The sequence below is a fragment of the Ammodytes marinus genome (genome assembly GCF_949987685.1).
Source record: "Ammodytes marinus genome assembly, chromosome: 17".
NCBI lineage: Eukaryota > Metazoa > Chordata > Actinopteri > Uranoscopiformes > Ammodytidae > Ammodytes > Ammodytes marinus.
Genome location: NC_137221.1, coordinates 20,791,230 through 20,815,224, shown reverse-complemented (window position 1 = coordinate 20,815,224; position 23,995 = coordinate 20,791,230). Strand labels below are relative to the sequence as shown.

General features: G+C 39.0%; 3 protein-coding genes across 4 annotated transcripts; all 3 read left to right on the top strand.

Moving 5' to 3' along the window:
* The first annotated feature begins 447 nt into the window (after positions 1 to 447).
* Positions 448 to 2,039, top strand: LOC307263916 (uncharacterized protein). The gene is made up of 5 exons (XM_080045214.1): positions 448 to 523; positions 666 to 688; positions 773 to 890; positions 1,022 to 1,195; positions 1,400 to 2,039. Exons 1-5 carry the CDS (start codon positions 521 to 523, stop codon positions 2,015 to 2,017), a joined length of 936 nt encoding a protein of 311 aa, XP_079901340.1. The 5' UTR covers positions 448 to 520; the 3' UTR covers positions 2,018 to 2,039.
* Positions 2,040 to 4,885: 2,846 nt separating this feature from the next.
* On the top strand, positions 4,886 to 8,194 carry LOC307264349 (uncharacterized protein). Of its 2 annotated transcripts, XM_080045750.1 has the most exons (5): positions 4,886 to 4,907; positions 5,050 to 5,069; positions 5,155 to 5,267; positions 5,389 to 5,562; positions 6,833 to 8,194. In XM_080045750.1, exons 3-5 carry the CDS (start codon positions 5,217 to 5,219, stop codon positions 7,466 to 7,468), a joined length of 861 nt encoding a protein of 286 aa, XP_079901876.1. In that variant the 5' UTR covers positions 4,886 to 4,907; positions 5,050 to 5,069; positions 5,155 to 5,216; the 3' UTR covers positions 7,469 to 8,194. The 2 variants fall into 2 exon arrangements, with proteins under 2 accessions (XP_079901876.1, XP_079901877.1); XM_080045751.1 differs by lacking the exon at positions 4,886 to 4,907 and having other exon boundaries at positions 5,135 to 5,267.
* A 9,376-nt stretch (positions 8,195 to 17,570) lies between these two features.
* Positions 17,571 to 23,778, top strand: LOC307263943 (uncharacterized protein). Its single transcript, XM_080045246.1, has 7 exons — positions 17,571 to 17,663; positions 18,140 to 18,184; positions 18,410 to 18,531; positions 19,210 to 19,277; positions 19,373 to 19,752; positions 19,860 to 19,989; positions 20,542 to 23,778. The coding sequence occupies exons 3-7, from the start codon at positions 18,413 to 18,415 to the stop codon at positions 20,688 to 20,690; spliced, it is 846 nt and encodes a 281-aa protein (XP_079901372.1). The 5' UTR covers positions 17,571 to 17,663; positions 18,140 to 18,184; positions 18,410 to 18,412; the 3' UTR covers positions 20,691 to 23,778.
* The last annotated feature ends 217 nt before the right edge of the window (positions 23,779 to 23,995 follow it).

The window sequence follows — 23,995 nt, the reverse complement described above, 5'->3', positions numbered from 1 at the left end:
TTTGCCACATATAATGCAAGATTAATTATTATTTAATGTAAGATTATTTAATGCAAGAGTCAAGTTGCCAAATATGCATACACTTTTTTGAGGGAGTTTCACCACCAGCCGCCATGCTGTGTTGCAATCATTAAACATGTACAGTAAAAACAATATACTATATATTTCACCTTTTTTCTTGTGCTTATCTGAACATCACAAGTAAACTGACATCCTGTTATTTGGGTGAGCAGAAAGTCATCATCTAACCGTCTGGTATTTGTGTCTCTGCTCTTCATTATACACTCATTATTATATTTGCAAATACTTCTTCTCTGTTGAATAGTGAATAAACCAGCAATGAAATTATAGTAGAACACACTGCCCTTCACTGTAAATCTTTATATAAAGTACTCTTGTTTGTGAATGGATCCAGTCACTGTTGGTTTCAGTTTCCATATGAAACAAACGAAGGAGCGTTAGATTGAGATGGGGCTGGGCTTTACTTCTTGCTTTCTCTTTCTCCTACCCGACAACTACGATGGTGAGTAAGTTGTTTCTTTGCCTATCATTTATTACATTATAATTGAGTTCTACACTGCTAATTGCATTAGCCTATAGCCTACTTTAGTCGGAGAAATGTGAATTTGTTGTAATGTTTCGTTTGTTATTTCCAATTGCATCAGGCTGCTCGACCAAACATGACACGGTGAGTCGACTGATCAAATTTAAAACATCATTGCTGCATTCTGCTTTATAAATCCATAAAAACGAATGATGTTCATCGTTTTAGAGAAGAAGAATTTCTGATTCAGGAACACCCTTTCATTACAAATGCTTTCTTGATCATCTGCGAAATGTTGGACATGAATACCCCCCCTTCAGGAGAATCTACAGCGTTAGTGGATGAGGTATGTCTCATTGGGACTGTTATGAACGTTTGAAATTTTCTGTTATAGCCATAATGCACGGCCTTGTCTTATTATTATTTTTGTATACATAGGTTCTCAAAACGGTAAATGCTATCACTATGACTTTACAGATTCTTCACAGCATATTCTTCTTGGGAAAAGTCCAAAGTCCAAGATTTACCCCAGAAGAGATCATAAACGATAAGGACATGTTTGATTATTTAAAGGCCACCTTCCCTCAACCTTTCGAACTCTATTCCTCTCAACTACCAAAGCGGAGTCCATTTTCCTATGTTCTAGACATGGTAAGATTATAACTTGTCACATGGATAATAGGCTACAGTTCTTTCTTGTTTTGAATATGTTTAGAATTACTACCTTGCCTAAACAATCCTCAAATATTACAGAGCATGACGTCATTAACACAAAGCCAGATGGAATACATAACTGCACATTTGTGGGGATAACAGGGAGTTGAGTCAGTTGACCATATTTGTGATTGCTCGCAGGTTGTCCGCCTGATTGGACAAGAGAATGAATTCAGAATAATACAAAGGCTGCAAGAGCTCATCAATCAGCTGGAGGGTGGGAGAAAGAAGCCTCTGGTCTCCTCCACCATATGTGTCTCAAAGACCCCAAATTCGGACCGCTACTATGGAGTCTCCATGTCCACCACTGGCTGTCATCCTGGGAGAATCATGGTTGCTGCCTCCTGTCTCAGCATCTACTGGGATAGTTACGTTGCTGGAGCGGTGATGACCTACTATCCAACCAAGGAGAAGAAGTCATACTTTGACGGTACCTTACAACTTCCACAGCAGGTCAGGTGTGAGGCCTTTAACCTCAGTGATGGAAGAGTAAAGGCTCCTTGCATATCATGTGGGAATTTGTTTGGTCTGACAAACAGTGCAGGAGCGGAGTGGGATTATGGAAACTGTGCCGAAGCTGAAAGCCTGAGCAACTTGTTTAAAAATGTGAGAGAAGTTAGAGAGCAAGCTCGACCAAGATCTGTGACGTGCACAGTACAGAACAGGGAGAGGGCTGAACAGAGTGTCAGGGAAGTGCTTCAGGGTGTTCTGCGCTGCGAGAGGTTTAGATGGGATGACCATTTCTACACTGTGCCCTAGGGGAGATTGGGATTTTTGCACCCCTCAATGGAAAATTGCATTGTAATTATATAAGTAATATACAGTGAACTTTTCCACATTTTGGCACGTTGCAACCACACACAAATGTATTTTTTGGGGATTTATGTGATAGACCAATACAAATGTGAAGTGGAATGAAAATTATACATGGTTTTAAAAAAATATTATGAGTAAAAGACTGAAAAGTGTGGTGTGCAAAAGTAAGTAAACTTCAAGTTTGGTCTCATCTGACTATGTTCTGTCCCCCACATGGCTAGTGGCAAGGGTTGGGTGTTCTGGTCAGATGAGACCAAAATTGAATTTTTTGGCCTGAATAGAAAACTCTATGTGTGGCGGAAAACTAACACTGCACTGTTGCTTGTGTAGTGGTAAGAGAACCCGCCCCCCCCCCAAAAAAAAATATTCCTTCCCACCTGCTAGTACAGCTGAAAAATAATAGGTGCATAAAAATAGTGAATTTCAGGGGAGTGTGGGTCTAAAATTGACATAATTTAGCTAAAGTGATTAAAAACAGCATATAAACACGGTTTGGTGTGAAGGCTTGATTGAAGCTATTGATTAGCCTACTATCTTTAGTGTCCTGTATTACAAAGTGACCAAAGAGAACTCTTTTGATATGATTCTCCATGAGAAAAAAATCTTCACTGTAACCCTGCAGGCACACAAAAAAAAAATCCATCTCATGTCTACATTTGGACTTCCTGTGATCAGAGCTGTGAATATGTCATGCTTTTTCTTTCAAGTTGTCTACTTTCAAAATACTTCGTGTGATTTTAAAGATACAAGTGCATTTATGGCTAAGATTGTTAGCCAAACAACAGTTTTAATGAAGAATGCATATGCTAGAGGAATATATTATACGCTAACTTGATTGTGTCATTCATAATAAAAAAAACAGTGATGTATATACCCTTGTTGTTTGGCATTAATCCACTATCTGCCACACGCAGCTGCCCAAAAGTTGGGGTGGATCGTTACAAAACTCACACAGGGGCCTATTGCTGTTTTCTCCTATATGAATCACTGCCCACAACTTTACTCATATGCAGCTGCTTTGATCATTCATTTTAGGAGTGTCCTTACTTTATGAAAAGTCAGAAACTACACTTCCACACAGGTGTGGAAGCTCAAGCAAGAAAACCACACCGAAGGAGAAGAGGCGAAAAGCAGAAGGATGAAACAGGTAGACATACAATATGAAGAGTTATAAACAAAGGCAAAGCGGTCTGTGGCTGTGGATCCTCAAGATGAAGACCTGAAACAGAGATGCATGTATGATCACAGACCAGAGCCTTGACCCAAACGGACACACGGCCCTGAGAAAGGGAAGAGAAAGAGGGAGCCAAGGCTAACGACTAACGACTGATAGATCAGTGCAAAGGAACATGGCAACATGTGGGGGAGATGAAGGCATACAGCTCATGTGCTCATAGCTGTTTAACACACAGAAGGTGAGAGTGCTTCTGTGTTTTTCAGAAAGTTTGGGAGAACTTTCAGTTCAACTTTCTTTGTGTGTATTCTTATTGTCAGTCTTGTACTCCCATACATATGTTGCATTGCAATTATACTTCCAGTTGGTCGGTGTGAGTTTTAAATCATATCTTTCCTGCCACACAAATGCACATTTTGAACATTTCTGATCCACAGAGGAATAATCCTCTTGGCCTTTTTGAAAAACACTATATCACGAGACACGTTAAATATTGCGTATATGTTTAAAATGGTCGGTAAATACCATGGTAAATACTCAATATTTAGTTTAATTTCTCTGATAATAACAACACTGACAATAAGGTTTTTGTCTTCTCTCTTTTCACTGGCCCTTTGTTTTCACATACAATAACCTGGCCTTGGTATAATGGTGCATAAATATAAAAATAGATACAAATGACCAATATTTTAAATGCACAATTGTTTTAAAATGAAAGTTTAGTTCTAAGTATAAAGTACTCATGCAATATACAGACTGCAATGAAGCAGTCAAAAGGGGAAGTCTGTTTCAGGGAGGTTGGATTGAACACATACAAACAGCAAGAGATGAGGATGTTAGATGAAGAAATACGTTTTTGACAAGTTATCAGCCACATCTACATGTGATGATGAACTAAATTATGATGATAAACTAAATTAAATTATATATCTAAAATCCAGTATTGTGAACTGAACACTATAAAACCACATTTCTCTCTTTTCTGTTTTTTAGACTTCATTTTGACACATGCAGACATCACAAATAAAAGCTAAATTGGGACAACCAAACCCAAAACATATTTTGCCACAGTCTACATTTTTCCCTAAATAGTTCAGAAAAGATCTCTGCAGACCACAGTGGATGACAGGTTGGAGAAAGGTCGGAGGAAGGTGCAGTAAAAATAGGAAAAATATTCCAGCACACTGTCTCGTTTATCGCTGATATAAATGTATTCAATAGGATGTAACGTTTCGGTCAAACAACCTTCCTCAGGCATGAATGCATATTAAAACATCACACATATACGGTATAAGAACGTATGCGAAAGCTAGGGATGTGCCAATTTGCAGCCCAATCAGAGGGTTTGGTTTGAGTAAGACTGGAGTGGGCTTACTGTATGGCCACTGTGCCGAAGCTGAAAGCATGAGCAACTTGTTTAAACATGTAGAAGTAGTTAGAAATGATGTAGGCCTACACCCACAATCTGGGAGTTTCCCAGTCTCAGAAAAGAAGAGGAGGAGGGAACACACTATTTCAAAATAAATCTTTCTATAAAGTGCTATGTTTGTGAACGCATCCAATCGCTGTTGCTTAACGCACCACGAAGGCGGAGGTAGATTGAAATAGGGCAGGGCTACACTTCTTGCTTCCTCTTTCTTTTATCCGACAACTACGATGGTGAGTAGCTGCTTTTACAAGGTTTTCTTTACCAATGCTTTATTCCATTATAATTCAATTCTACTTTTCTCATTTCATTGATGTTGTCAGAGAAATGTGTAATTGCTGTAATGTGTCTTGTTTTTTCCAATCCTTTCAAAAGGCTGAACAGAAGATAAGCGAGTGAGTCTGATATACTGAACCACAAGTTGTTATTGCTGTGTTCTGCTTTTAATTCTCTTAAAAAGATTTATGTTTATTATTTTAGAGAAGACAAAAATCAGATAGAGACAAGAACTTTCATCAGCAATGCTCGAAAGATAAGCAAAAATGCGAAGAATGAGTGGACGAGACACTAAAGCTAAAGCTCTAGTGGAAGAGGTATGTCTGTTATTAACTTTTGATCTTTTGAAATGTTTTGTTTTGGCCATATTGCACGGCCCTGTCATAATGTATTATAATGTTGCTGCTGCTGCTGCAAATAATCTCTCTGACTTTACAGATTCTACACAGCATCTTCTTTTTGGGACAGTTCCTAAAACCACCATGTACTCCAGAGAAGATCATCAGTACAGGCAGAAAGTTGGCTGGGTTGAAGACACAATACCCTGTGTCTTTTGAACTCTATTCCTCTCAACTACCGAGGCGGAGTCCATTTTCATGTGTGCTAGACATGGTAAGATTATAGTTTGGGAAATAGATAATACAGTTCGGTAACACTTTACAATAAAACTTTTCTTTTTAAAACTGTTTTAAAAAGAGTAGTTACTCTTTTAACCCATTGATGGCAATCTAGGATGCATGTCCTTAATGCCTGAGGGTTTTCTGAAAAAAACAGTATGAATTGTAAAGTCTACCAAAACCTTAATATCTAAGCCTGTGTAGCACATAGAAACATGAAATAAAATACATTTAAAAGTTAAGGTTCACAGGTTTTATTCAAACATGCTCCCTTAGCGCTTATAAACTAACACATTTTTCTAAAAATGGTCAAAATTAGATGGGGGAGAAAGAAAATGAATAAATAATATAAAATATTTAAAAATAATGTGCTAAACGAGGTTATAATCCTGCTTCCTTTTAGCATGGATAGTAGTGACTGAGTGTGCAGTGGAGGGATAAAGATAGACTGATATAGGAAGGAGAAGATAGCTTTATTTTATTATTTAGTTCAGTTATCACTGGCACCATAAATCCGATTTCCCAGTACAACTGGAACACAGACTGACTCCTGCCGTCGGGGTCCAAACGGCTGTATACCACGGAGATGAAAACGAAACTGAAACTTAACTATCGCCTGGCTGGGCTGAATTTGAGTTGGAGCAGCAAAATATAGCCTAAATTCATAAATATTGTTAATAAATAGATGCAATGTGTTGTGTGATTTTCGTCAGTAGCCTAAAGTAGACCTTGATTCTGCGCTCCGAACGCCACTAACTGTTCTGTAATACACTATCGCCGACACAGCTGGCGTATTTTTTTATTATTATTTATTTATTAATATTTTGATTGGCGTGATTTTCGGCAAACCACACATTTTTTTGGGTGGTCACGTGGTCTTAAAAAATCAACAAAACCCACCTCATGTGTATTTGAACCAATGACGGTGCATTCTATGTTGCGCACGCCATGAAAATTAGATAAAGTAACAATGCTGCGTGACGCAGCATCAGGCAGGAGATACAATGTGGCATCGCGCAGCAGCCGTCATCAATGGGTTAAAAGGGTAACTACTCTTTTTAAAACAGTAACTACTCTTTTTGGAAGAATTACAGTTAATTAGTGTTACCTACAGTTCTGCCTTTTTGTAAAAATTATTATAATTTCTACTGCACCCAAACTCTCAAATCTTTAAGAGCAAGTGACAAATACAAAGCCAGTCTCAGGACATGAAGGCATATGGGTGGGGATAACAGCAAGCTGATAATATTTGTGATTGCTTGCAGTTTGTCCACATGATTGGAAAACAGACTAAGAAAGACAAGGATCATCTCCTCATACAAATGTTGAAAGACTTCATCCGTCCACTGAAGAAGGATGGTTTAAAATCAAGGCCTCTGGTCTCCTCCACCATTTGTGTCTCAAAGTGCAACAATTCAGACAGCTACTATGGAGTCTCCATGTCCACCACTGGCTGTCATCCTGGGAGAATCATGGTTGCTGCCTCCTGTCTCGGCACCTACTGGGATAGTTATGTTGCTGGAGCGGTGATGACCTACTATCCAACCAAGGAGAAGAAGTCATACTTTGATGGAACCTTCAAACTTCCAGGGAAGGTCCACTGTCAGTCGTTTAACCTCAGTGATGGGGAAAAAAAGGATCCCTGCAAATCATGTGGGAATTTGTTTGGTTTGAGTAAGACTGTAGGAATGGAGTGGGCTTATGGCCACTGTGCCGAAGCTGAAAGCCTGAGCAACTTGTTTAAAAATGTGGAAGAAATTAGAAATGATGTACACCCACAATATGGTTCTTTCCCAATCCCAGAAAAGAAGACGAGGGCTAAAAAGAATGTCAGGGATGAGCTTGAGCGTATTCTGCCCAATACGTTTAAATGGGATGGACATTTCTACACCCCTGGATGAGTTTTATGTTATAAATGGTTGAATATTAAATATTGATAAGTATATGTCATGATGGTGTACAAAGTGACCAAAGAGAGTTCTTTTGATATGATTCTTTTTCAGAAAAAAACTTCACTGTAACCCTGCAGGCACAAAAAAAACAATCTAATTTGTTAATGTAAACTTCCTGTGATGCGAGCTGTGAATATGTCATGCTTTATCTTTCAAGTTCACTCTAAAAACAGATATATATATATATATGATTTTATTCAGGACACATGAAGATCCATAGTACAATGTATAAAAAATGGAGTCAATACATAAATAACAACAAAAAGCACACCAATGCATGCAGATTAAAAAGAAATAAAATAAAAAAATAAAATAAGAGATCAGCATACAACACTTGCAGTATACAAAGATGCCCTCCAATGTCTCCAGAGTGAGGATGAGAACCTGACAGAGCTGAGCCCAGGCTTGACCAATGCCTGAATAATACTGTTTTGTGATGCTGTCACTCTACATATAAAACGATACATCAAATTCCTAATTAAAGCATGACAGGTAGGCACACCAACATTTACAAACATTTGACTGGCACTAGACCATCTCGGTATTCTGAGAAGTATCCGCATTCCGTCATTATACGCCACAGTTAGTTTTTTCATATTGCTTTTTCTGTAAGCACGCCACAAATGGGCAGTATATAGCGGGGTACAGAATGCTCTAAATAGCGCAACCTTTACAGCAGTAGAACACATGTTAAATTTACGTGCAAGCATATTAGCTTGACCATACATCTTACGACACTGTCTTTTAATGTCTTTATCATCTGACAAATCATTAACAAAATGGTGGCCTAAATACTTCACATCATCACATACTTTAAGAGCCGTACCAGATAAAAAGAAATCAGGAAATACCAATTTCCTGTCTTCTTTGCCTCTGACAATCATAATATTGCTTTTATTTGCATTATATCGAATATCAAAATCCACACCGTATTGGGAACAAACCTTCAAAAGTTGTTGTAAGCCAGCACTATATGGGCAAAATATAACCAAATCATCTGCATACATAAGGTGATTAATGAGGCTATTGCCAATCACACATCCTGTATTGCATGCATTCAACTGCTGTGACAATTCGTCCATATACACATTAAAAAGAAAAGGAGATAGGATTCCACCTTGGCGTACACCGTTACCAACATAGAAAGGTTCTGACACAGAATCCCCCCATTTCACCTGCATAGACTGATGAGCGTACCAGTAGACTAAGATTCTAATAATGACTTTAGGCACTCCTCTATGATGCAACTTAAGGAACAGTTTCTGATGATTCACACGATCAAATGCCTTGGAAGCATCTATAAAACACGTAAAGACAGTGGAATTCAAGCTATTATATCGTTCTAAAATTTCCTTTAAGGCAAATATACACATATCAGTACCATGTTTACGTTTAAAACCGAATTGGTTATCTGTGGTAAGAATGTACTTTTCCAACCTGCTAAGGAGGATTTTCTCCAAGATTTTGGAAACAATGCTGGCTAAAGCTATGGGCCTATAATTGTCTATGCTGTTTATTTTGCCAGCTTTGTCCTTAAGAACAGGGACTAATAGTACTGGTAAAATGGCTTCAGGCAGAGACCCATGGCCTAAGAATCCTGTCATACATATAGCAAGCAGAGTAATAAGTTTCCTGCTAGCATATTTTAGATGTTCAGCAGTTATTTTATCAGCACCACAAGCTTTGTTGTCATCTAAACCCAATACTGCAGATTGTATCTCTTCTGAATTAATAACCACATTTTCATTATTATAAACATATCCAACCTCAAAATTATTCCTCCCATTACAGTTAAATAACTCATTATAATGTTGTCGCCACATCTGACAGATAGCATCTGATCCACTGACTCCCTCAATATCTGTAGGTAAGGGCAATTTACTATTGTTCATGGCTCTAATCTCTTTCCAGAAATCATTATAGTTTTTATATTGTAACTTACATGCCAGAGACTCAGACCTCAGCGAGTTCTCATTCCTTTTGATGTATCGAAGTGCGTATTTAAAATGTGCATTTGCACGTTTCTTCTGTTCAAATAAAGGTCCCTGTCTGTCTCTACCAGACACTATCCAGGCTTTAAAAGCCCTCCTAGCTTCGGCATGAAGCCCTGCCACATGCTCATTCCATCCAGGCTTGATATTCTGAAGCCCACACTGGAATTTATAAAAAGGCCTACAGGCAGCATGAAGTGATTTCACAATTAAATCATATAAAACACATAAGTCATTAATATGTTGCGAATTTTTACAGTTAATATCACAACATTGTATGGCATCTTTAGGCAATGAAATGTTTCCCAGCAACCTATCAGTATTAATTAAATAATTCTGGACATCTTCTTCAGTTAGCTTAGACCAATCCAGTCTCCCTGTGTTGATGCTACTAGCCACAGTAGACAAAGCGGGTAGCTTCTCAACATTCACAGACAAAGAAAATGGTATATGATCAGCATTTGCAAACTCATAATGAATCTCCATGGCATCCACTGAGTCATGAGCATCAGTTGTACCAACACAGTGATCTAACCATGAGGTAGAATGCCATGCTTCACTGATGTGAGTGTAACTATCAGCAGGCAGGAAAACCTTGCTTGAGAGTACTAAACCAGCATCAGAGCAAAAATTAATTAGATGTCTAGCAAAGAGAGAATTCATATCAGAGATGTCAGCATTCATGTCTCCTACAATGAAAATACAGGTTGAGGCATTATCTTGAATAAAAGAGCCAAGAAATGCTAATCGATTAAGATATTCTGCTTCATTGACATAACACTCATAAGGAGTGTATATGTTTATGAGGATAAACTTTGTATCATGACAATTAAACTCTATACCAATAGCCCAATCCACTCCCAATCTTACCACTGAAATAAGATACTGCATATTACTTAATTTAATTGATGTAACATTTTTACACTCAAAAATATTGAGTAGATTTCAAAGCTTAGAAATCAAGTAAAACAAACCATGAATAATGAGTAGATTTACTTAATATTTTCTATTCATAGTTTATTCTCAAAAATATCAATGAAACATACTGTAATTATTCTAAAATATTTTCACAATGTAATCTGTCAGTCAAGTAATACATTTTGTTGATTAAATAAACTTACTTTATTTATTACATTTCACACAAATATTTCTGTTTAATTTTTACTCATGAATTTTGATTAAGTTAACCCAAATGCTCACCAAAATGATGTTTACTCATCTTTTTCAAGCAAAAAATACTTTTATATTACTGTTACATTTACTAAGCCCTTGAAATATTTTTTAGAGTGTTGTTACCGTTTTAGCTACTTACTGTCACTTTAAAGATACAAGTGCATTTATGGTAAACATTTCCACAGCGTCATGGGAACATGAGGGCGATGTTAAGTATCTTACCTTAGTTTTTATTCTATTTTATACTATTTTAACTTATCACTTGTTTATATTTTGTGTTATATTGTATATATTACAGTCACTGTTCGTTCATTGTTTATTGTCTTATTGTCTAACTGTATGCACCTTATTCACCGAGACAAATTCCTTATTGGTGTAAAACCCTTCTTGGCAATAAAATCCTTTCTGATTCTGATTCTGATGTTCATAAAAATTTAAAGTTTAACTATTTGGTGCCCATTTCTGTCGGGTGACGGAAGTTGCTGTAGGTTCACTAAAGCTGCTCTTCAGATGTTTCATATTTGTCAGAAATGTTCACAAACAGCACAGTCTTTGTAATTAATTAGTTTATTGCTATATGATAATATTCAATCAAAATTATTTCCACTTTGATGGATATAAATGCCTATACAGGTCCTTCTCATATAATTAGCATATTGTGATAAAGTTGATTATTTTCCATAATGTAATGATAATAATTGAACTTTCATATATTTTAGATTCATTGCACACCAACTGAAATATTTCAGGTCTTTTGTTGTTTTAATACTGATGATTTTGGCATACAGCTCATGAAAACCCCAAATTCCTATCTCAAAAAATTAGCATATCATGAAAAGGTACTCTAAACGAGCTCTTAACCTAATCATCTGAATCAACTAATTAACTCTAAACACCTGCAAAAGATTCCTGAGGCTTTTAAAAACTCCCAGCCTGGTTCATTACTCAAAACCGCAATCATGGGTAAGACTGCCGACCTGACTGCTGTCCAGAAGGCCATCATTGACACACTCAAGCAAGAGGGTAAGACACAGAAAGAAATTTCTGAGCGAATAGGCTGTTCCCAGAGTGCTGTATCAAGGCACCTCAGTGGGAAGTCTGGGAAGGAAAAAGTGTGGCAGAAAACGCTGCACAACCAGAAGAGGTGACCGGACCCTGAGGAGGATTGTGGAGAAGGGCCGATTCCAGACCTTGGGGGACCTGCGGAAGCAGTGGACTGAGTCTGGAGTAGAAACATCCAGAGCCACCGTGCACAGGCGTGTGCAGGAAATGGGCTACAGGGCCACCGTGTACAGGCGTGTGCAGGAAATGGGCTACAGGTGCCGCATTCCCCAGGTCAAGCCACTTTTGAACCAGAAACAGCGGCAGAAGCGCCTGACCTGGGCTACAGAGAAGCAGCACTGGACTGTTGCTCAGTGGTCCAAAGTACTTTTTTCGGATGAAAGCAAATTTTGCATGTCATTCGGAAATCAAGGTGCCAGAGTCTGGAGGAAGACTGGGGAGAAGGAAATGCCAAAATGCCTGAAGTCCAGTGTCAAGTACCCACAGTCAGTGATGGTCTGGGGTGCCATGTCAGCTGCTGGTGTTGGTCCACTATGTTTTATCAAAGGCAGGGTCAATGCAGCTAGCTATCAGGAGATTTTGGAGCACTTCATGCTTCCATCTGCTGAAAAGTTTTATGGAGATGAAGATTTCATTTTTCAACAAGACCTGGCACCTGTTCACAGTGCCAAAACCACTGGTAAATGGTTTACTGACCATGGTATTACTGTGCTCAATTGGCCTGCCAACTCTCCTGACCTGAACCCCATAGAGAATCTGTGGGATATTGTGAAGAGGAAGTTTAGAGACACCAGACCCAACACTGTGGATGAGCTTAAGGCCGCTATCGAAGCATCCTGGGCCTCCATAACACCTCAGCAGTGCCACAGGCTGATTGCCTCCATGCCACGCCGCTTTGAAGCAGTCATTTCTGCGAAAGGATTCCCGACCAAGTATTGAGTGCATAACTGAACATAATTATTTGAAGGTTGACTTTTTTGTATTAAAAACACTTTTCTTTTATTGGTCGGATGAAATATGCAAATTTTTTGAGATTTTTGGTTTTTCTTTACTTTTTTGCCAAAATCATCAATATTAAAACAATAAAAGGATTGAACTACTTCAGTTGTGTGTAATGAATCTAAAATATATGAAAGTCTAATGTTTATCAGTACATTACAGAAAATATTGAACTTTATCACAATATGCTAATTATATGAGAAGGACCTGTATTTATATAGGGCCTTTAAATCAGTTAAATGCTATAGTGTTTGAACCTGCTGAGTCAAGTTTAACAGTTAATTGACTTACAATGTCATGGCAATTAGAGAACTAGTGGTAAAATACATTTATTCATCCATTTTTATTATTAAACTCAAGGACCATTTAAAAGACATACAATACAAAACATAGACAACACACACATACATTAGAATAGAAACATTCCCAACACTTCTAAAAGGCACTTATACCAATGTCTCCAAAGGTAAGACTGGTAGCGTACTGCACTTTAACCTGGGTTCGACAGCAGCATTATAATTACATTCTTTGAGTCATTCAAGCGACCGATAAATCTGTTCATAAGGTTCCTCAATAAAGCTTGTAAGGTTTTAACTCCTGCATTCACAAATAGCTCACTTGCACTGCCCCACCTTGGTTTTTTGAGTATGATCCTAAAACCATCATTGTAAGCAACCTGAAGTCTGCGCATACTTGATTTTTTGAATTTACAGTTCAGGGGCAGTATACAGGGCTCTGCAACATGCTGTCTAAACAGACATATCTTCACATGATCAGAACACATGAACTTTTCTTGCTAACATATTGTCTTGGGCATGTACTGTATGACACTGTCTCAAGGCTAAAGGCCAAACCCTAGGCCCTATATTACAGTTTTTCACAATTGCTTAAAACATTTCCTGATAGACTACCTCACTTTTTCAAAACCCTAAACACAAATTTCAAAACTCAAACACAAAATGCAAAATCCTTCACTTCTCTTGCAAAAGCACACTTTACCCTCAAAACAGTGTTAACTCTTCACTACAGTTTTTTTCGATTGCTTAAAGGGGTAGTTCAGGATTTTAGACATAGGGCCTTATTCCCAAGTTAGCCTTTGTGTTCTTTATCAGTGGAGACAGTTTTCAACACATTTAATTCAGTCCTTCTAGTTGCAGAGTGCGCTCGTACTAAGCTAGCGCACGGCATCGGGGGGATACCTAGCCTGCTACTAAAACAGTCTTACCCACTCCACAGTACACCCGAGGCCAATCAATTATAACGCCAGACTATCGATGTAAATGTCTGTGTTGATAGAATAATTTTAGAAATAAAACCAACCTCGCATATTGCATTTTGAGGGACTTTATTCCTTGTAGGCTGCGGCAGCGGCGGACTAATACCTAGGTTACAGGCTCTATAATAGTTTGTTTACCTGCTGCTGTCTTACAGACGCAGAGTACAGTGCACAAAGGAGTTGTATTAGCCTATGCAATAAACAAGATATGGCCACGTTTGGAGGACTTACCAATGCGTCTGCTTTTGAAGACGATTATGAGGAATTTGTTGTATCCAACGAACCGTACTTGTACGAGCCGGAATACACTGATGAAGAATTGAGAGGGATGCTCAAAGGGCAGAAAGAGAAAGAGCGTCTGTAGAGACAGCCCCCGCTGGAGCTGCAGCAGAGAACCGGGACAGAATGACGGTAGACTGGTGGCAGTGCAGTTTCAGTTTCTGTCCCACGCTGCTCTGTTTACTTTCTGCTGTAGTGATTCGGTTACACAGCAAAGTAAAAGTCCGCTGCTGCTAAGAAAGTAGTCCCTCAAAATGCGATAATTCATGCGATGCGAGGTTGGTTTTATTTCTAAAATTATTCTATCAACACAGACATTTACATCGATAGTCTGGCGTTATAATTGATTGGCCTCGGGTGTACTGTGGAGTGGGTAAGACTGTTTTAGTAGCAGGCTAGGTATCCCCCCGATGCCGTGCGCTAGCTTAGCACGAGCGCACCCTGCAACTAGAAGGACTGAATTAAATGTGTTGAAAACTGTCTCCACTGATAAAGAACACCAAGGCTAACTTGGGAATAAGGCCCTATGTCTAAAATCCTGAACTACCCCTTTAAGCACGATTTTGAAAACAGAGCCCGATTTCTCAAAACACTACACACAATTAGCACACTAAACACCCAATTACCAAAACACCTCAGACCCTTTGCAAAATGAAATACTCTTTTCAAAACTATACACTATTTTATAAAAAACATATTGTGTCGCCATATGAAACACACACTTTGCATATAACTTAATTCTGTCTGAACCAGTTACACACTGCTGTTGCTAACCTTAAACACTTTTAGTAATTCTACTTCTCAGTGATTTGAGTAATGTATATAAAGTAGGCTACACAGAGAAAGTGCAAATATACAAGAAGTTCACCAAACACTTGACAAGACCAATGCTGCAGACTGAGGAAAATATAATTTATTTCTCATACACCCAAATCAGTCAACATGGAAAATCACAACCAAACATGTGTGCAGTAGTCTGCATACAGTAACACTGTTATCCCAGGAAACAACAACACACATACAATACTGTATCCAGTACAGGTTAAAAATTACAGATACTGTAATACATAAATAAAAAAATCTGATAAAGGAAACAGAAAATACAGTATAGAACATACTAGACATTGTAGTATCTCTTCGCCTAGCTGGATCTGTCCAGAGAATTTCATCCACATCCTTCAGAGAGTATGGTGGAAGGTATAGAACTGTGAACTGTGGACTGTGGATGGTGTTGAAACCAGTTTTGGACCAGAGCAGCACGATGGAATGACACATTGTCCCAGATGACAATGTATTGCATCTGGTGCATTTGGTTACCTGCTGTGACTATGTTGTGCAATCAGTCTAAAAATGTGAGTATGTGAGGTGTGTTGTAAGGGCTAATATTGGCATGAAGGATCTGTGGACCTCTGTGGATTCCCCCTCTCACCCTCACTCTCTCTGTTCTTCTGACTCCTTCCATTTTGGTAACTGTAAAGGCAGGTGAACTTACCTGCTCCATTTGTATAGTGCTTGAACCTGATTGGAGTGTTTAGAATAAAGCAATCATGTGTTTGCGCACCTAATGGCTGTGTTTACTGACTGGTTCATGTGTTTGGTAGTTTGACAGTCAGTGCTTTGGAATTGCAATGAGGTGACATCATGATATCCTCCTGTGTCTAATGTGTTTAAGTGTGTTTAGTGTTTTGCAAATCACTGTGTGTATTGTTTTGCAAAAAGTGTGAGGCTGACTTTGTGCTTATAGTGGTGCACATATAGCCAATGGTTTGCTTCTTGAGTTTAAGGTTTTGATACTTGTGTAATACTTTTGATTTTAGTGTTTGTGCGATCGTAAAAAACTGTAAATGGTGTTTTCTTTTCAAATGACAAACACATACATCATATGAGTAGACATTTCCAAGCACTCATTGAACACTTGTGTGCAGAATGGAAAACACTATAGTATAAATGCAAAACATTATATGAATGCTTTATCAGTAGAATTATGCCTTTGCATGTTCATACACTTTCACCTACAGTTACAACAAATACTTTACGGTGTTTGCCAAATGCTCATCACATGTTGCAGAATAGTTTATTTTGCCATTTCAAACAAACACAATGAATAGGTAGGACTGCAGTTGAAGCAATTCAGTGTGTCAGTATGAACTAAGAAATAATTACAGGAAAATTAGGGAACAATGGTAAAAAAAACAACGTTTTAAGGAATTGGGTGGTTGGATTATGAATCCTTTTATGGATACCGCCTCCTGTTTGCGTCTGGCCACATCGTCTCATCAACATCACACTCAATGTCATCCTTTGAGAAGCAACAGGGAAATGATCACCTGGTATCCAGTCTAAATCTCCTAATTATGGAGCGACTCAGGTTGGGCTGCACTCTCTGTCCAGGCTCCCTCATTGATAGGCCATGATCTATATAACATAGTCCACTATAGTGTTCCTGTTGTATGTGTCTCCGTCTGTTGCCTTCTTTGTCCTCGTCCTCCTGCTGCTCTCTCTCCTCCTCTTCCCCTGACTCTTACTGTTTCAGAAAGGAGCTGAGCTCACCTGGGGTCTATTTGTAGTGCTAAGGTTTAGACTGATTGGTATTCAATTAGTAAAAAATGTTTTCAAGAAGTGTGTTGGAGAATTTCAAAAACAGTGAAAAGCATATATCGTGTTTGTCGGGTTGGTACTTTGGTTTAGGGCATGGTTACAAAAGTTAGAGGTTGTGATGCTGTGGTCATAGCAGTCACTTTTAGTGTTTACAGTATTCTGCAAAAACTGTATTTGTACCAAAATGTGCAGTCTACTGTAAATCACAGCAAACAAGAGCTACTCTTTGACCCTTCTATAGCTAACTGCACAAAAGCCTTTTGAGTTTAGAAATGTGATTGGCAGTGTGTTCTGTATGAATACCAAGAGAGAGAATTCAGGAAGAGTGTGCAAGATATAGAGAATTGTGTGTAGTGTTGTGAAAAATTTGTGTTTTGGAATGAGAATATGAGTCTAAGGCAGGAAATGTGTTTGGAGTTCAGCAGAATTGGTTAAGCAGTTGGTATATTAGTTTCAGATTGTGCACATTGTGTGTGATGTTCCAAAAAATGTGTTTAAACAATTGTGAAAAACTAACGTTTGAGAATGTGCTGCCAGATGTCCGCCACCAGATAGCGCCGCCCCGCTCTGAGTCAAAAACTTAGCTCTGCCCACATTTAGCCCAACCCTGATCTGTGTAGCCTAATCACCTGAGTGCAATTGCACCTGAGTAGGTGTAGTGCCGTGCGGATGTGGGAGGGGAAATCTGGTGGAAATAAACAGAGTTTGTTTTCCTCCTCTTGACACATTCTTTTGAAGACAGCTGGGACCTCAGTTTCTCCGACAGGTAAATGCTCTCACTAGAGTCTGTTAAAGAGACGCTCATTATATGGGTTTTGCCTCAAACTTTCTGCTTATCTATGTCGGATTTAAGTCTGAGGTCTACTATTAAAACTAGCCTTTTGATTAACATGAACATTATCATTGATTATTAAAAACCAGGTGTAGCCCACTTTGTTTTGCGATAGGTCCTATAGCTTACTGTCAGTCAAACTGTCAAACTGTGAAATTGTTTAGAAACTGTCTCTTACCTATGTTAGCCTATGAAAGCAGTTGGAAATTATCTCAAAATGTGCCAGTAATACATTTATGTTGTTGTAAAAACAGTGCTATGTGATTTTATATCGCCTAGACTCATTACTTTGAAAGGTGCCGTTTTAATGTTTATTTTTCGTGTATCTGCGTAGGCCTACTAATTTGTCTTTTTTTTGTTTCTTCCACATTAATCTAAATAAACCTCTCTGTTCATCTGTTTTGATTTAGAGATTTGCTGCCGTGCACTACTAACAATAAAGAGACCACAGTAAAGTAAGTAATCTCCCTTCTTTAGCTGTTATTTTCAGTGCTGTGGGCTGTTGTATTTAGCTACATTAGTTTGATGTATTATTAATAGAATGCATCTGGTAGATTTAAGTTAGTTTCTTTTTTATTAAAACAGCATATTTCCAAGTATTTTTTTAAATGCCCAGATTATGTGATAATATTAGTATAAATTCACACCGCTACTTTTAACAATAAAATGTTGTTTTCTAGGTGATGGCCCCCCTAAAGAGAATGAAGGGAATGGATGGTGGTCCAGTGAACCGCCCAGGGACCACTAAAGGCCTCATCAAGGCCTGGAAAGAGGACACACCACCACCAGAGGGCAAAAGAGGGTAACTAAAGCCCCCTACTTTGAGCTGAACTACCCCCTCCCTGAAATTCAAAAATAACTCATCAACTTGGGCGGTGTTGGGAGGCGGGCTTAGACAGTAAAGTCACACCCAGACAGCCCAGTATTCAAATCTCTCCCCCACCCATGCCTGCTAGTGTTGCCATGTCAGATTTTTACAAGCAACTTTTGGCTTTTTTATAAAGCGCAGTCACTTATTTGGGCTTGCTGCCGCTTTAAATCATTTTATATTGTATATTATTGGCATATTACATATTATGCTTTTAGTTTGATGTTGAATTGTTGCCTTATGTTTGCCTGTTAAACTTAGGATGTGATGATAATATTGTTTTTTTGTTTTACTTTGTTAGAGGTAAAAAGAGAAATGTTGCCAGTTCCATTTTTGGAATGGTTTAATTTAAATCATAAGAATAGCACTTACGATGACCCACTATGGGAGGAGCCGATAACCGATAACTGCATCAGACTGTCATGTCTGAAGTAATTCTTATACAGAGCCAAGTCACTATTTTGCAATGTATGTATGTTTATGTATATTTTGTCATATAGTCATTATCACTACAGCATATTATGCTTGCTATGGTTAGGTAGATACACCTGTAAGAATCAGCTCTTCCTTTAGCTCTGTTTTTGTAAACTCAATCACATTTCTACCTTTCAGGTCGGCAGCGGACAATCCGCTCAGTCTGTCTGACATACCTGGTTCCCCTCGGCGCAGTCGAACAACAGGTAGACTGCGCACGCATTTACCTTTACTATCATAAAGACTGCTAGGATAAATATTTTCCATTTACCATCAAACTCCTGTCTGGCATGTGTTGCAGATCCAGAGTATCTTTCAGGGGTGAGAAAGTTTGTGTCCACACATAAACACAAAACCTTTAAGAATACAGCTGGTGCCACATTGACGATAGCAGACCTGGATGACACAACATACAGAGGGGAAGAGGTTGCGCATGTGGTGAATGGCTGGGGGAAATTTTACCTTCCAGAAGTAGTAACAATGCTAGTCTTTGGGAAAGTGGAGGGGCTCTTGTGTCTGTGTGACCAGCTCGTACTGATGACCTGTGAAGACGAGAAGATGTATGGGTACGATGGAGAGGAGCTGCACGAGGTGGCTTCAACCCTGAAGCAGCTGTTTGAGGAGGACATTACCTATCCAGCAATGACAAGCTATTACAAAGGGGAGGCCTTCAAAAAGATGGTAAGGAGCTATACAGTTAGGACTCTGTGGACAAGCAATGCTTTGTGTTTGTTGATCCTGATGACACTTCTGACCCTTGTGTTTTTCATATGTTCTGTTGTGTGCAGACGGAGAATGACTGGGCAAAAGTGAAGAAAGGCCCTGTGGGGAAGAGTTTGGACCGAGCGCATTATAAACGGGTGACAGCAAATAAGGCCAGATTCCTGGAGAATCTAAAATCCATCAGACAACACACAGGTGGGAGTCTTCTTCACTGCTGGAGTCAAACTTTCCAGTGAATGTTTTTTCCCATGCATATTTGAATCTTTAAATCGAGCCCCCTGAATGCCTGATTCAGTTTGCACATATGTGGATATTGATAGCCTGTTGAAAAAATACTAATCGATTGTTTTGTAAACAATGGTCAATGGCTTAATTTAGCTGTCTTGCAGGCTAAAATTGTCCAAATCGGAATTTTCAGGTTTCTGCTCACAAACTCTGATTTTACATTCAGTTCCAGGCTCAATAGTTTACCTTTACACAAACAACCTCAAGTTTACTAGGTGGTAAGAATTTTGCTCAAAGAGTTTTGTCAATGGAAGGTCTGAAAAAGTAAGGGAGCAGGACTCTGGACTCTTCAGTTTCTTTGAAACCACATGTTCATAAGTCTAAAGTCAGATGACAGTGAGTCACTAAAGCTGTAGGAAGTTCAATGAAAAGTCTACTTGGAAAAGTTGTTTATTCCTGTGTGACACTTGTATTTATTCAATATTGACCAATCTAATTTTTTTCTTCTCTCTCTCTCTTTAGGCCAGGACACAACAGTCCGACTACCCGAAAATGGAGACTGCCGATTCAGGGAGCTCCAGTCTTCCCGTCGCGGCCCGAAAAAGTGCAAGGAAACACACCAAACCGACTGTTGCCTTTCCTTACGCTCTGCGCTTGCGCCGGCTCCATAACAACAGGCGGCGCTGTTGTGGCCCGAAAAAATACGGAAGCCGGAAATGATGGGACGGCTCTCTAGACCATAAACATAGATAGAAATACGTATTTATATTTATGGACCATAAATAGCACCATTTTTAGCAGAGAGTGTCGAGCATGGTGTCGAGCAGTCAACAAGGGTTGAAGCATGTGAGTATTCGCTGAACGAAACAAACAAACACATTAAAACGATGGCTAACTGTTGTTAGCTGTTTGTGCTACCCGCCTCACTTCCGGGCTTCACTGATTCGCTAGCCCTCCACAAATCAAATTTCTCCAACTGAAAGACTGTCCGCCGCTCAAAAGAAGCCCGACGACATCAACGTCGACCGATTTCACGGCACACACCAAACAGATTTGTGTCTCTGAGCCTTCCCGACTCTACGACGGCGATTATCGGGCCGGTGTGTCCTGGCCTTTTCACTTCCTGTCCCCTCCCAGCTGCCAACTCCTGATTGGTGTGAATACTGAAAGCTGAAAGCATTCACAGCATTGATATTCTGCACCCTTCAAAAGTGTCTTTATTATTATTATTCCGCCATTTCTTCGTCCTACAATAACTTCAACATACCTCAACCTTCAAACTTCATTCAAATATCAAAATGTTCAACTCTTCAAGGACATTCTCGCATTCAACACTTTCATAAAATGCATAACTTGAGAGTTATTCAACGTTTTATGAAAAATTATGCAACATTTAAAATCGCTTCTCCTCATTCATACTTAATCCGACAATCTACATTCAAAATGTTCAGCTCATTCAACACGTCAATTTTCATGAATGGGGGAAGATTCAAATCCCTTATGCTCCATCCAGAATGCAGAGTCAGAGAGGAAACAATCTAAGTTCTCCGTTCCCCCGCTAAATTTTAGCCTTACACCGATTTTCTGCAAACTTTGTACAGATGTCAATTATGGCTCAAAGATAACTCATAGGATTTTAGACAGCGACGGCTCGCCCATAGAGGGCGATAGGGCGACGCCCTCCTTGAGCCATACCAGCAAAAGACAAAAATATAATAAGGATAATAATAATTTAATAAATATGATTTTTAATTTTTTTTTTGTATTTATAATCATAATTTATTATTTCAATACAGTTTTTACCTGCATCTAAGTCTGAATATCATTGTACAATCAACGTCTGTGCTCTGTACCGTCACTCTGGGGCGATTTCGGGCTGGTTGAAAATTGTCCTGAGCGCTCTCATAGACTTCAATGTAAAACTTTTTTTTTTTAAACTGCAGGCTTCGCAATGCAATCTCTATGGGTTCCGGGGGTGCTCGCCCTGACGTGTTGTCGTCATACGTACAGTAAACAATGAACCAATTACAGTGACTGATACAGTCACATGTTCGGTCTGCTGCCCAAAGCGGTCATATTCAAGAGTCAAGACTAACATAACTAATATCAACTCAGGCTAGGCTGGCAAGCTACTTGATCATGTCATTAAAAGGACTAGGTCCTTTCCAGACAAAATGTAACCATCAAGCAAGTATCTACCAAGATGGATTGGGGGATCGTATAAACGCGGATTTTCACAGGGCTCGTTTGAACGGCTAACGAGGCTAGCAGGATGCTAAGGCGCTAACGCTTAATCCATCCTGATGGCAGCACAGACACCACATGGATAACTTCGGGTGTCACCCCTATGCATCATCTCTCAGAAAAGGTAAAACAAACATGAAACATCAATCTGCATATGGACGAGCCAGCGCCATTCAACAGCTGATCCATAGACTGTTTACTCTGACAGCTGCTGTCCGTCCGCGGCATAACCCCGCCTACCAAGTAACGGTGCTGTAGACAGCATAAAGAAAGGTAGACAGTAGTAACGCAAACCAATGTGATGATTGCACATATGCTATGCCAGCATCCATTTTTGTTTAATCAGAACACAACTGTCAAATCAATCAGATGATTGAGATTAATTGTAGAGCAGGTCTCTTAACTTTTAAAGGAAGCCTATCTGAGGAGCACACTGGTAGATGACAAGTTATCTGTGATGGCCACAGCCAGATAATTAAATCATTTTAGAGCTAAAATAATTTTATTCAAGAAATTAACTAACTTAATGTCCAAAAATACTGTACAGTACAATGCTTGTCTAATGTTGCCAAAGTGGTTATGCCAGATGAACAGGAAAAACAAACTGTTAAATGCAATATGACATTGTCATATTTAGAGCTATCTGAATTAGGTTCATTTTGGGTCATTTTACCCATCATGGCAACAATTGCCCCCCTTGAGATTATTGTCAGGAGCCGCCACTGATTTTAGAGGTCAAGGTCATTTTGACCTTGACTATTGTGTCCGCATTATCTCATGAACGCTTTCACAAATTTTCTTCAAAGTTTGCACAAATGTTGGTTCTGACTCAAAGATCAACTGATAAAATGTTGGAGGTCAAGGTCATAATTAATTCATAATTTCAGCTAGAAACTCCATTCAAGCTTCCAAATATTCCAAATTGTTCATACATTGTATTATTCAACCATTCTGTTCATTCAGATATGTTCATCCTTCGTTCTTCATCAACATTCAGCAGTGAAGCGTCATCTTATTCAGCATCAGCATTCACACAGTAAAGTCTTCAGGAATTGCATTTCTAGTTTTTCTTGTTTGTTTAAAACTTTTAAATAATGTATACATTCAGTGAATAAATTATGTTATTTCAACCCCAACTTGTTGTTGCTTGTTTTTAGGATATATGCTGGCATGAACACTTGGGGTGGCTGTGGTTTAGTAGGTTGAGTAGTTGTCCACTAATCACAGGTTGGGTGGTTCAAGCCCTGCTTCCTGACATATTTAAGTGCCCCTGGGAAAGACATTGAACCCCATATTGCTCCCGATGGTTAACTTGCACCCTGAATGGTAGCTGCTGCTATCGATCTGTGAGTGAATTGGTAATAGCAATGCAACAATGTTTTTTTTTTAAAGATACTTTTTTGGCATTTCTATGCTTTATTGATAGTGTAGAGACAGAGTTGAAATGGGGCAGAGAGGGGAGTGACATGCAGAGGACGACCGCAGGCTGGAATCGAACCCGGGTCCACTGCTGGCCGAGGCCCATGGGGGGGAGGGAGGGGGGGGGGGGGGGGGCTACCAACTGAGCTAAGGGCGCCCCCGTACAATGCAACAATGTAAGTGCTTTAGAAAAATAAACTGTTTAAAAGAGTTTATGTGTCTGTTATCCTTTTATTCATAACATTTACCTAATAAATCTGTTATGTTTCTCTAAATAATGACAGTGTAGTTATAACTCCAAGCTCAAAGGTGA

Bases quoted from the DNA above. Each gene is read 5' to 3' on its own strand.
- LOC307263916 (XM_080045214.1), top strand. The intron at 891-1,021 runs GTATGTCTCATT...ATGACTTTACAG, and splicing joins CTACAGCGTTAGTGGATGAG to ATTCTTCACAGCATATTCTT. The intron at 1,196-1,399 runs GTAAGATTATAA...GATTGCTCGCAG, and splicing joins TTTCCTATGTTCTAGACATG to GTTGTCCGCCTGATTGGACA.
- LOC307264349 (XM_080045750.1), top strand. From the start codon at position 5,217: ATGCGAAGAATGAGTGGACGAGACACTAAAGCTAAAGCTCTAGTGGAA. The intron at 5,268-5,388 runs GTATGTCTGTTA...CTGACTTTACAG, and splicing joins CTAAAGCTCTAGTGGAAGAG to ATTCTACACAGCATCTTCTT. The intron at 5,563-6,832 runs GTAAGATTATAG...GATTGCTTGCAG, and splicing joins TTTCATGTGTGCTAGACATG to TTTGTCCACATGATTGGAAA.
- LOC307263943 (XM_080045246.1), top strand. From the start codon at position 18,413: ATGGCCCCCCTAAAGAGAATGAAGGGAATGGATGGTGGTCCAGTGAAC. The intron at 18,532-19,209 runs GTAACTAAAGCC...TCTACCTTTCAG, and splicing joins CCACCAGAGGGCAAAAGAGG to GTCGGCAGCGGACAATCCGC. The intron at 19,278-19,372 runs GTAGACTGCGCA...CATGTGTTGCAG, and splicing joins TCGGCGCAGTCGAACAACAG to ATCCAGAGTATCTTTCAGGG.